The sequence below is a fragment of the Emys orbicularis genome, chromosome 22 (genome assembly GCF_028017835.1).
Source record: "Emys orbicularis isolate rEmyOrb1 chromosome 22, rEmyOrb1.hap1, whole genome shotgun sequence".
In the NCBI taxonomy this organism is placed as follows: Eukaryota; Metazoa; Chordata; order Testudines; family Emydidae; genus Emys; species Emys orbicularis.
In genome coordinates this window covers 9,693,344-9,707,071 of record NC_088704.1, presented here as the reverse complement: position 1 = coordinate 9,707,071, position 13,728 = coordinate 9,693,344, and the positions used below count along the sequence as shown (strand labels likewise).

The following is a 13,728-nucleotide window of genomic DNA, read 5'->3' as shown; positions in this document are numbered from 1 at the left end:
TCCATGGAGTCTCTGGCTCTTCTCCTTTCCCTCGTATAGTTCCTGCCCCACTCCAACCTGTGAGCACCTTCTCTCCCCAGATTGTTTATTGTCAACACTCATGTTATTTCCCCTTCTTTCTTCTCCCTCCGCTTTGCAGTCTCTAGAGGACCTCGAAGACCAAAAACGAAAAAAGAAGAAAGAGAAGATGGGATTTGGTTCCATCTCCAGAGTATTTGCCAGAGGGAAGCAGCGGAAATCCCTAGACCCGGGCCTCTTTGATGGTACTGCTCCCGATTATTACATAGAGGAAGACGCAGACTGGTGACCCCTCCCCTCCCCAAGCTGGTAGCTTGCCTCCTTCCTCTGCTGCCGGTGTGCGTGCGTGGGTGGGTGTGTGGTTGTGTGTGTGCGGATGCATCTAACTAAAAAAAAGAAAGTGAGCCTTTTTCCTCTGCGTCGCCACTTCTGTAACTGATGTACATACTACAAACAAAGCCTGTGTGTGACTATGTTAACTGTTGTCTTTGAAGCGATGCAGTTGTGTTGTAATCCTCTCGTTTTGTTCCTATTTTTTGTTTTGTTTGGGTTTTTTTGGTTTTTGATTTTTTTTTCTTCTTAATGAAACTTGAAGGACTGCTGTGTATTTGTAAATAACAAAAATATTGTGCACTTTGTGCTTGTGACGTCTCTTGTCCAAAAACGCTGTTTTCTTGAGCCCCTCATGTCGGTGCATTCTGTATCTGGTATGTTCTAAAAGTCAGGGGTTGGAGGGGACAGTATCCTATTCACAGGGTGCACCTGAGTTACAGAAACATTAGGCTCTGCCTATCCAGAAAGACCTTAAAATCTCACTCAGTGTGATGTCTTCCTGGCCAAAATCTCAGGAGGCAACACTGTTCTCTTTTTAATGCCTGTCAGCCTGGAATGATGGTTTAACTTTCCTTTGATTGTTTAGTTTAATTTATTTGCGCAAATCCAGAAGAGCTATTCTAACTAAATTATTGCATAAAGATTGGAATTTATATTTTTCCACAATGGTTTGGATGGGGATGGGAGGGTGTGTTTATACTGTACTGTTCTATTAAACTGCTGCCTGCAGAACTAGGGTAGGATTGGGTAGAAGCTGAGAGAATCAGTTTTTCTATTTGTCTTTGTGGGGTTTTTTTTTTCCAAATGAATTTCTGTTGCATTTCTCTGTCTCTCATGCTAACATGGTGTACGTTTCCCCTATCCCGCAGTCGATCTAGACAGCAGGATCGGGGACCCAGATTGCTATATAGGAAGTATAACCAGGTCAGATATGTACAGATATCTTTATCTAAAACTATTTTAAAAATGCTCAAGGTATTGGAAAAGAGCAACAGTGATATTTATTATGGAATAATGTAGCGGAAAATGTTAGACTGCAAAGCAGACCGGCCTTTTCAGTACTGCATGTATTTGGAAGGAAGCACTGACCTTTGCTTTGATTGTATTTTCTGTCCACAGAAACATACAATTCGTTTTTGCCTCATGGCTGCGGCTTTTCCTATATACTGCATTCATTTGGGTTATTAATAAGAAAGGGGGATAAAGCGTGGCTTAAGGAACCAAGGCCCTGATTCAGCAATCCATCTCTTTGCGGGAAAGTACTTAAGTCCCATTGACTTCAATGTGACTTAAACACCATCTTAAAGTTATGTGCTTTGTTGAATGGGAACTAAAAGACTTCAGAGTAAAGTAGGGAGTGAGTCGGACTGTAAATATCAGGAAATAGCGTTGGATCAGATGCTTGGGGAACACTGGAAAACTGTTCTGTATCCAATGCTGTTAACTCAGTCCTGGGATATTTATTTTGTCTGTAAGAAAACTGGTCTGGGTCTGGGCTACTCCCGTCATTCGTCCCACAGTGCAGCAGTCTAATAGCTTTGGCGCCCCCAGGTAAGCAAAGCTGACAGGTGCATCTCTTCAACCCTTATTGTGGGGCATTGTTTCCTTCTAACTCTGCTTCACAAGCAAACAAATGTGCATTTTGGAAAGACCAGGTAATTTGATGCAGTTGCTTCTGAAACCATGTCTGCTCAGTCTCTTCTAAATTCTAGTTTATTTGGGGGCGGAGATTTTTGCCAGTGCACCTAAAAGATTTAGAAGCACAATGCCCACTCTTTTTACTGGAGACTTGTGCTCCTGAATCCATTAGGCTCTCTTCAAAATGTGATTTCCCCCCCCCCCCCCCTCTTTCCACTAACATGCACAGCTATCTGGTTACTACAAAATACAGTGCGTCGTGCTTTAATGCCGACAATACAATTTTACGCTCTTAAATTTAAGATTATTTAATAAAATACTATTGTGTATTTTTTTTAAATTCCAATACATGCACCCTGTTTGAAAGGGATATTTTGTCTTTAATTATGAAACTAAAACACACAATACCACCATGCTACATTTCCTTCTAACAGAAGGATCTGGAGAAACCACAGGGGGTTAGGGAAAGTGGCTTTAAATACCTGCTCTGCTTTGCAATGGGGATGTGTCCAAAACGAGGGTGGGGGAGAACGACCCTGTTGCATCTTTCTCTGCAGAGGAACATTTTTATACATTTTTCCCCTCTTGTGTTTTTATCATTTAAAAACAAGCAAGCAAAACTCCTGGTTATTTTAGTAGTTTCCTTTTCATTTCAGCTTTTCTAAATTAGGAAATAATTCTAAAAAAGTTACTAAGAGGATGATTTATTTAAAAGAAAACTACAATTAATAGCATATGAATTATGGGTAATATTAGATTTAACTTTTCCCGCGTGGGGGAAGAGTCCTTGAAGGCATGGATGCAAATATAAAAATATTAAAAAAATAAAAAAAAACCCTAAATAAAGCTTATTTTAAAGTATGAATGAATTCTATGTGATTTAATTGTTTCTAAGTTGTGTTTGCTAGGCCTGGATCCTTGGCTAGTCCAGGTGATTAAATTGGATCGTATATATTGTCACATACAAATTAAGTATTTATACCACTTGCCAGCAGGGTAGCTGAAGCTCTGCTGTTTATTTGTTCATTTCCTCAGAACCAGAGTTTGCCTAATATAGCGATTTCTTTCCAGCCCATTGGGAAGGATTTGAATGTTCAGAAACTTGACTCAACGCACATCTACAGAAGCTAGTGCAGCTTTGGAATCCCGTGACTGACTTTTTTTAGGTAGATTCTAAGAACTGCCTGGGGGGTGGGGAGAGAATCAAGGCCTATAGACAATAACTTTCATTTCCTCTTTAAAACTCACCTCCGCTGTCCAGTATTTTCCAGCCCTTGTGGCTGTGTCCACCTTAACAAAAGAAAGGGGGGGGGAGTATCTCCTTTCATGACTTGCCGATGAAAAATGATATATTTGAAGCTAAATCATTCCCTAGACAAGACCGCAAGGTGGAAGGGAGCAGAGACTCTGCTCATTGGGTCTTTGGCTGCAAGAAGTCCTGGCCAGGAAAGGATTCGAATAGGAGGACATGCTCCTAAGTCTGCCTTGCTTATCCTCTGAGCAGGAAAAACATGCAGACCCAAAAATCAATGAGCTAGTATTTGCTGCTCATGGCAGTGTGAATGTCAGCTGACCATGGGGACTAGACGCCCCAACTCAGCCCACACTCTAAGGAAGCTATAGTTCGTAGGCTACCCTAACTGTGAATCACTGTCAGCCTCTTTCTCCCCATCATGTGCTGGATTCTATAGCTGCTATCAAGTACGGCAGCTGAGGACTGAACTGGCTTTCACAAAACCTGCGTGAAATTGAAATGCTCCCCCCCCCCTTTTCTTTTTAATTTCAACCCCAAGGTTTGGATGGACCTGAACATTTCCCCCGTGGTGCTGCCAACCCAAACATAGCAGGGTTCGCTAGAAAGTGAAACTCATCTAGAAACAGCAGTTGAAACCGACTGGTCTAGTTTCACTGGTTTTGATTTTTCTTTGCATTTTGCTCAGTACGGAGGATGAAAGAACTATGTTAAAACTTTTTCTTTCACAAATCAAGATAGAGTGAGTAATAGGAGGCCAAACTGTTAGGCCCAATTCACCCACTGCCCCTCATTCTAAAGGTATATGGCTCCTAGTCTCACGTATCAGAGAATCTCTCAGTCAAATGTGTTTATCCCAGGCTAGCGTCCTCCTCACCGGACCGCACTCCAGCTCCACTACAGGGAGGCAGAGCATGGCCCTGTCTGCCCCTTGCCCTCTTGTAGAACACCACCGTGTATGGGGGGAGGGGAGAGGAGGTAGGGGGACTTAAAGGGGAGAACATGGGGCCGTATGGGAATGAGTGGGGAAGAGGGAAATGGAGATTTGGGTGGAGAAAAAAATCCTAGCAAAAACTGCAGAAGAAAAGAGGATGAGTGGGAGGAAAGGGAGAGGCTGTACAGAAAACCTGACCATCTTTCACTTCAGAGGGAACTTGAATTGGGCTGGCTTTGAATGCGTTGAATACTGTAGCACTCAAATGGGGGAAGTAGCAGCAGGCAAGTAACCTAGCTTTAGTAGAGGAACCTAGGAAATCCTTACCTAGGGCAGCTCAATTTGGAGCGGCAGGGAAAACTGCAAATCCCAAACAATGCTTGAAACACACCCACTTGGTGAAGAACAGATGCCAGACCAGTCTCTTGAGCGAGTCCAACAGTGATGCTGAATCTGGGATCTGAGCTTTCCCATGGCTCAGGGATGTTTAGACCTGGGGGTTGCGTTTGGCCCCGTACAGGGCCAGCTGTAAAGTTTGGACGTGGAGCCAAACTATTCTAAACTCTAAGGATCTTTGAACCAGGGATTTTGTCTCAGGCTTATCTCCCAGTCGATATAGGGCGGTGACTTTTAGAGTTGGAACTGGCGTCGAGAATCTAGCAAAAGGTTTAGTAGACCAGAAAACCAGGCGGTGAAGTAAACGGTCTCCAACTTTGGGTTGTAAGTCTTTCAAGGTGGCAGTTAGAATTTCATGACCAGTGCAAAATACAGTAGGAGCTGGGGTAGGGAGCGGTGATCCCAGAGGCACCAGCAGGTAAGTAATTGCACCGTTCTGAGAAGAATATGGAAACAAAATACAGGAGGGCAGAAAGCAGAGGCGTCTTCGTGGGAAACTTGGGGCTCTCTCGAGTGTCAAGTGGAGCAATTCCTGAGAAGTTAACTAAGCACTTATCCGATGATTATTCTGGTCCTCCAGTTGCTGGAACTTCAGGCTTATTATATTTGACACAATCCAGTAGGATTATCGGTGTCTGAAAGAGCAGGCGCTGTTGCAGTCAGGCCTGCAATACAGAGTCAGAGCTGTGCAGGGACATCAAGGTCTCTACTTTCCCTGCACAGAAGAGAGAGCGAGAGGAGTTACTCCACTTCCTCCTTCAATGGGAGTTATCCCTTTCTGATAACTGCTTATAGAGGGGATTCATTCGCCTGTGACGCTATAGGCTTAAAGGAGGCTTGTTTAGTTAGAACCACAGTTGCTGATGACGTCATAGTCTAAGGCCAAGGCTACAGAGGGTTTTTGTACCAGTATATTGAGCTCGGTTACGGAATGTTTTGGGGCGGTTTTTGTCTTTGGGGTGGTTGTTTTTTTTTGCTGAAATAGTGATACAAGCTGTAGTGTGGATGCAGTTATACCAGTATAGTTTATTCCCCCTCCCGCATGGGGAGAGAGAAGTCCTTACCTGGATCATTACGCTAGGCATCTCTCTCACAATCCTGCCCTGTGGTCTCCAGCCTTCCCATCTTCCGTTTCTCCTGTTTAGAGAGAAACTAGTTAGTGACACGAGTGTAGTGTCTACGCTAATGAGAGCGCCCCCAGGACTATAAAATCTGCTAGTCTCCCCATTGCACAGAGGGGAAACTGAGGCACAGATTCTCAATGGGAGTTGGGCACCTAAACACCTTTGAGGGCCTGAGTTTAAGTGACTTGCCCCAGGTCACACAGGAAGGCTGTGGCAGAGCTGGGACTTGAACCCCAGTCTTGCAAGGGCCTAGACTTGTTCCCTAACCACTGGGCCATCCTTCCAGCTATATTTCTTTAACAGATAAGCATGTCAGAGAGCATAATCATTCCTTTGCCAGTCCCTGGGACCTTTCCTTTGAAGCTGAGAGCACACTTTACAAACAACTATGCTTCACAACGTCCCCGTGAGGCAGGTGGGGAAACTGAGGCACAACGGTGCAGCATCTTGCCTGACAAAGATGGGAATAGAACCCCGGAAGCTCTGCCTCCTCATGTTCCACCTATAAATATACACAACCACCTGCCCTACAAATGGACTGTAGCAAAGTGTAAAAACAAGCAACCAATAATTCAGAGAAATAATACAGGAATAACACTGCTCAGGACGGTCAGTTCTTGCTGTTAGTTTAGAATGGTCTCATTTAACTTGCCTCCTGATTGAAGTGACGTGACGTGGTGGGAGACATTCACCTGTGTATTCTCTTGCCTGCTGAGAACACTGCAGGCCATGCCATGAGTGCCACACTGGCCACCCTACCAGGCTCACTGCTCGTTTCTAAATACCCAATCCTTGGCATAAACACTGATTAGCAGCAATTATCCCAGACCCTGTGTGTCCAAACCAAATTCTGAACATAATGGCCAGCTTTTCAGCTGGCATACAACTTCATAGCACCACCGACTTCAGGGAGGCTGCCCTGATTAACGCCCGCTGGGGGATCTGGCCCATTGACTTGAATGGAGCAGCGCTGATTTTCACCAGAGGTGGATCTGGCCTGATCATTCATTAGAAAACTATACAAGAAGGCCAGCCCATCCTGCTTAAAGAGAGAGAGACAACAGCCTGCAATTAAAGGGGGGCATGATGATAAATTTCACATTTAAAATATTCCTTACCACTGTTGTTAATATCAACCTTGGGGGGGGGGGGGTTCATAAATCCATACAGTGCTTTGCAACCATTCCATTAAAATCTGCCTGCGAGCTAAGTTAGGCATCAGTAATCCTCATATAGAGAAACCGAGGCGCAGAAGCAGTTTGCTCAAGGCCAATTGGAGACACTTACTAGGCGAACGCGACGAGAGGCCGCTAACAGGAGCGTTTTGGAGGACACCGCGGTGGGCTCGGTGCTTGGAGGTAGCGGGACGTGGGGAGTGGTGCATTTGGTCTGTCTGTGGGTCAGCTGTTCTCTGGGCCCAGGCTGTGTAGCAACCATGAGCCCCTCACTAAGCAGCTTAGAGGGGTCTGTTTGGTACCTTGCAAGAGGCTGTAAGGCTCTGCCCTTTGGAGCTCTGACCAGCCCTGCTGTCTGAAGTCTGACAGGTTCATCGCTCCCTAGTGGGGTGGGGTGGAGCTCAGCTGAGCTAATCAGGGAGACTTGGTATAAAAAGTCACTTGCCAGGTGAACTCGAGAGCCACGATCAGAGGCAACTAACAGAGTTTCGGGGGGAGATGAGAGAGGGAGTGTGAGGTTTTCCTTCCAGGCTCAGCGCTATGTGCAATTTCAGGATGGCCAGCGGTGGTGACTTGCAACAGAGGTGCCATGTTTTCTTTACTACCTGAAGCCAGAAGGGACTTCCGGTACATGAAGTGCAAGTTGGGGGCTGTGCTGGAGGAAAAGTTTCTTGGATTCAAGACACTACTCAGAATCAGGGTAGCTGAGGCATTCTGGACAGCCAGGGTCCAGGAAGCTGGGTACCAAGGAGTCAGAGAAGGCCTGGCAGTTCCTAACCATCAGAGGCAAGAAATCACATCAGCATTCTTTACCAGTGGAGACAGATGAAGATGGGCAGGCTGTGGCCACCAGAGAGAAAAGGACCAGGAGGAATTCCACACAGCTAGAAGTTTCCAATTGATACCAGTTCCTCAATGTGGAAACTGTAGAAGATACCTCTCAAGATCCAGTTGGTCCGTGGGAATGGAGAGATATATGGGACACACCTCTGGATGGCAGTTCAGCTTGCCCACAAAGAGCTCTCCAACCATCCAAGGAAGACAGATGATCCTTGTTGGGGATTCAATACTCCAAAGAATTGAAAGAGCGTTCTGCAAGGGACAAGCAGACAATGGGACAGGACGCTGTCTTCCCAGAGCCAAGACACGGGACGTCACTCTAAGACTGAATAGGCTTCTGAAGAGAACAGGTCAGGATCAGTTGGTGTTGGTTCATGTCGACAGTAATGACAGTGCATCGAGGGATAGCTTACAGATAACATCACTCCAGAGAACTCGGAAGCACGCTGAAGCAGAAGAATGTCCAAGTGATCTTCTCTGAGATCCTTCCTGCCCCACAAGCAAAAGAAGACCAAAGGCAGAAGATTCTGGAAGTGACCCGCTGGCTAGGTAAGTGGTGTAAGGTGGAGGGTTTGCGTTTTGTGGAACATGGATCCACCTTCTATGGGGAGAGAGAGATGAATAATTTGGATGGCCTCCACCTCAGTAGCAGGGGACCAAATCTCCTTGAGGACAGGCTGGCTAGAGTACTGTGGAGGGGGTTAAACTAATAACAAATGGGGAGGGTAAAAACAGTGAAGACATAGAACAGACTCAAGGTCTTGAGAACAAAATTAATCAAGGAACCAAAGGACATGAAGAGAAGACATTTTTAATTGCCTATAAACCAATGCTAGCCTCCTAGGTAGCAAACAAGAGGAATTGGAATGGCTCATTTAGGAGCATAAATTCAATCTAGTTAGTATTACTGCAACGTGTTGGGATGATTCACGCAATTGGAATGTTAAAAATCAATGGTTATAACCTATTTAGGAAGGACCGAGTGGGCAAAAGGGGAGGGGGAGGGGAACTCTACATCAAAAAATGGCATCGCCCTTTTCTGAGTCACTGATAACAGAAGAAAATGATCTTGAACGCTTCTGGATCAATGTCCTAGCAGATAAAGCACAAGACTGGGGTGTTAGCTGGAGTCTGCTGCAGACCACCAAATCCCATTTGGGAACAGGATTAAATGGCTCCTTACACACCTGTCTATAATGTGTAGGGGGGAAAGCTGCATGATCATGGGCGACATAAATTTGAGTGATACATGCTGGAGGTCTAATGTTGCCAGTACTAAAACGTCCTTGGAATTTCTAAACATTATAGATGATCATTTCCTAGCTCAAAGAGTGCTGCAGCCAACCTGGGGGAATTCTATTTCTAGACCTAATCTTGACAGATAAGAAGAACTGATCACAGAACTAAAAAATAATGGTAATGTACAAACAGAAAAAAAGTCCAGACCAGTAATACATGTATTTGGTGTTTTAAAGCGGCCAATTTCACAAAGCTGAAAACAACCATGAGCCAAATGGGGGTGGGGGGTGGAGGATGAATTTAATCAGAAAAATGTGACTGATAATTGGGAATTGTTTAAGAATGTTTTACTGGTTGCCCAAAAAGCCAAAGTCCAACAATTGAGGAAGGAGGCTGTATTAGTTAAAAACAAACAAACAAACAAAACCAACCTGATTTAGAGGGGAAGTGAAGGCAGGGGGAAGAAAAGGGATGTTGATAGTAATGAATATAATTCAGAAGCTAGGAATTGTAGAAAATTGATAAGGGAACCAAAGGACTAGCAAACTAAAGGATAATCAGGAGGCGTTTTTTAAGTATACAGGGAACAAAAAGAATCCTAATCGTGGTATTGGTACATCACTAGATGGAAATGGAAGAATTATCAATAATAATGTAGAAAAGGTAGCAGTGTTTTATAAATATTTCTGTCCTGTATTTGGGAAAAATCAGATGTAGTCATATCATATGATAACACTCTTCCTCCCACTATATTAGTGGAATAGAATGTTGAACAGCTGCTACTAAAGTTAGACATTTTTAAATCAGCAAGTCCACATAACTTGCACCCAAGGGTTTTAAAAGAGCTGTCTGAGGAGCATGCTGGACTGTTAATTTTGATTTTCAGTAAGTCTCAGAACACGGGGAAGTTCCAAAAAACTGGAAGAAAGCTGATGTTGTGCCAATATTTTAAGAGTAAATGGGATGACCCGAGTAATTATAGGTCTGGAGTGGCTGATACAGGAGTTGATTAATCAAGAACTAAAGGAGGGTAATGCAAAAATGGTATCAAGTTAGACAGGATATATTTTTCCAACCTGTGTTGATTGGCGTTAATTACAAGTTTGGTTGATCTAGGTAATACTGTTGATATAAAGCAACAGAGGGTCCTGTGGCACCTTTAAGACTAACAGAAGTATTGGGAGCATAAGCTTTCGTGGGTAAGAACCTCACTTCTTCAGATGCAAGGAAGAAGTGAGGTTCTTACCCACGAAAGCTTATGCTCCCAATACTTCTGTTAGTCTTAAAGGTGCCACAGGACCCCTCTGTTGCTTTTTACAGATTCAGACTAACACGGCTACCCCTCTGATACTGTTGATATAATAGACTTCTCTGAGGCATTTAACTTGGTACTGCACAACACTAATTAAAAAACTAGAATGATATAAAATTATCATGGTACACATTAGATAGTTAGCCAATTTGTAATCTGATAGGTCTCAAAATGGAACTGTGCATGGGGAATCATCACTGAGCAGGTACGTTTCTAGTGGAGTCCCGTAGGGACTGGTTCTTGGCCCCATGCTACTTAACATTTTTCAATGACCTGGGGGGAAAAAAACATAAAATCATCCCTGATAAAGTCTGCAGATGGCACAAAAACTGGGGGGAGTGGTAAATAACAAAGAGGACAGGTCACTGAGTCAGAGCGGTCTGGATCACGCGGTAAACTGGGCGCAAGCAAATACGCGTTTTCATTAGGTTAAAAGTAAGTATATACATCTAGGGACAAAGAAAGGCAGCCTGGCTTGCAGGCTGGGGGACTCCGTGCTGAGAAGCAGAGACTCTGAAAAAGATTTGGGGGTCGTGGTGGATAATCAACTGAACGTGAGCTCCCAGTATGGCAAAAAGGGCTAATATGATCCTTGGAAGCATAAACAGTGGAGTCTTGAGTAGGAGCAGAAAGATTATTTTCTGTCTGTATTTGGCACTGGTGCAAGTGCTGCTGGATTCCTGTGTCCAGTTCTAGTGTCCACAATTCAAGAAGGATGTTGACAAATTGGAGAGGGTTCAGAGAAGAGCCACAAGAACGATTAAAAGATAAGAAAGTTTGCCTTATGGTGAATCTATTTAGCTTAAAGAGAAGATTAAGGGGTGACTATTACAGTCTATAAGGACTTACATGGGGAAGCATTATTTAATAATGGGCTCTTGAATCTATCTGAGGCAGGTATAACATGGTCAAGTGGCTGGAAGCTGAGGCTAGAAAAATCCAGGCTGGAAATAAGGTGTATATTTTTGATCGTGCGACTACTGACCCATTGGAATAAGTTGCTCAGGGTTGTGGTGGATTCTCCATCACACAATTTTTAAATCAAGACTGGACGTTTGTCTGGAAGCGCTGCTCTAGGAATTGTTTTGGGGACGTTCTCTGGCTTGTGTTATACTAGAGGTCAGACCAGATGATCACAATGGTCCCTTTTGGCTTTGGCACATTCAGAGATCCCAAGGCCAGGAGTGTCTGGGTCCTAGGCCAGTGCTCAGACTGCTGGAGTAATTTAGTTCTTGCTCTTAGTGGTGGTGATTCCCTCTTTGCTTTTCACTCCGGTTTAGACAATGAAACTAGACCGGTCTGGTTACTACAGCTGTCATCTGACACACACTAGCACAACATTGTGACAACAAACCGCAGGAGACTGTTTAAATCCCGCACCAAAAAACCCAAACCAAACTCACCCCTTGTAGTTGAAACAATTTTTTAAATGAACATTTAATGAAAGCATTTACTATAGTGTTTTAAAAAGAGACTTTTTATTAACCCATCACAAGGCTATAGGCATAGGGTAATATCTTTTTTTAATTCTGGTAGATCCCAATATCACCCATCCAGGCTCCAGAACATACACATCCCTGCAGACCCCCGTTCACTCGTAGGATGGTTGTGCACACTAAGGGCTCAAAGGCTATGTGCTTTAAGATGAAGTGTAATGCTGGATGCATGGGCCAGCACCTGGTGATTAATGTAGTCATTTCACTGTCTTGTGTTGCTGGAAAGGGAATGCAGAAGATACAGCAACAGCTTCTATTTTATTCACTACAGACCTTTCTGCATCTGCCTTCCTTCATGCCTGTGCCGCATAGTCCCAGAAGCGTTGATGGGAGCTATCTGCCGATTCCTAACGAGGAGGCTATCACCCCCTTGTGCAAACTATGTGGCCAAACAGTCTTATGAGTCAAGGGTGCCCGACATGTAGCCTGAAGGCCTCACGCAAACTGGGGGGCAACAAAATGCAACCGCGGAGCAAGGACAAAGCTGATGAGCTGCAGGTATTTCCTGCTGCTGAACTCAACCAACCAGGAATTTGCATTCCGTTACCGAGGGGACGTACAAGCCAATGCTACAGGGGTATTGTATACCCCTTTGCTAATCCAGCTCCCCGTTTCACAAACATAGCGCATTCCTGTACTACAGAGTTGAACTTGTCTGTATGTGTGGCCATCCCCCTCTGCAAAAAACTACGTGGTATGAATTGCCCGGCTCCTCTAGAATGTACAATCCTGACCTTCGGAAAAAATCCAGAGAGCACAAACCCCAGTCCCCAACCCGCACAAATAGGAAGAGGAATAGAGTCAAACTGGCTGACATTTTCAAACACCTGTTCCCTGCTGGAAACACCAGAAATCTCATAAGGAGGAAAAGCCCCGTTCTTGTGAGAGTGCCTCCCTCGTTTTCCAGACTCAGGATAAGCCTCTGAATTTCAGCAGCCGTTTTCCAAACTGAGCCCAGAATTTGCATTCCGTTAATCCCACCAGTAGCCGGTGTGCTCGGTTTTTAAATCGTGGGGTGAAACCATCGTGCTAAATTCTAGGACTGTGCCGAATACAATTTTTTTTCCCCTCCTGCTTCCCCAGAGTTCTATCTGCGGTGCGTGATCCCCTACATAACCGTGGCCTAGTTAGCTGTAAAAGAGAGATGCTAATCAATAATGACCTAATAAAAAGGTATGCCCAAGTAGGAAAGCAGGGTGTCATGCTGTCTAAAATGGAGTGAATATGCTATGTGATTGATTGCGATTACACTGGGTCTCTCTGAGTATGCAGGAGTAAAAAATGAGAAAGCATCACTGAGTGCAAGTGGAATTACCTGGAGACAGGGAGCGTGAATAAAATATTGGGCAGATAATTATTTTAAGCTACTCCATTGTCAGGCCCGTTGGGCTCTTTGTTGCAATTGACACGACTGAGTCAATTTCACACCCTGCAAATGTGTGACATTGGTCAGTATATGACTCCTATGCTGAGGCCTTCAGTGTGATGCCTAGGAATGCTACCAGCTTTAGGAATTCCTCATGGGGCCCTACCTTGTGAAATTGTCTGTGGCAGCCATCAAATTGCAGAAGAGCCGCACAAGCCGAACTCAGGTGGATTAACATTTACTCGGACAAATGGCGCGAGTGAGTCAGCTGACCTGAGTGAATGCTCACCGGGGTCCACAGTCTAGCGCATCGTGACTAGGAAACTAGAGAGATGATTTATGGGCAAAAATGTGGAAAGCTCAACAACCCCACCTTGGCCAAGCAATGTCTGGGAGAGCAAGAAACCAATCTAAAAAGACCTGACGGGTGTAAACACTAAGGAGGGAGAGAAACATCAAGGAGGGAGGGGGTATTTGGGGAGGTGCAAGGAGGTCTAACTCAGGGGAACGGGATGAGGTCAAGAAAGGGGTCACTTGAGGTTGAATGTCAGAGGAAACATCGAGATCTACAGGGCCGAGGAAAGATGTGGGCTTTCCACTGTCTG

The 13,728-nt window shown here is 44.6% G+C and overlaps 1 protein-coding gene across 4 annotated transcripts in view; it reads left to right on the top strand.

The window, feature by feature from the left end:
* KAZN (kazrin, periplakin interacting protein) overlaps positions 1-13,728 on the top strand; it is a 747,507-nt gene that overhangs the window by 693,900 nt on the left and 39,879 nt on the right. For 3 of the 4 annotated variants that reach the window (XM_065421351.1, XM_065421353.1, XM_065421352.1), the window contains one exon: positions 140-263. In XM_065421351.1, the coding sequence (XP_065277423.1) occupies positions 140-263 (124 nt within the window). Of the gene's footprint in view, positions 1-139; positions 308-13,728 lie in introns of those variants that run through there. The other variant, XM_065421354.1, reaches the window with a different exon arrangement.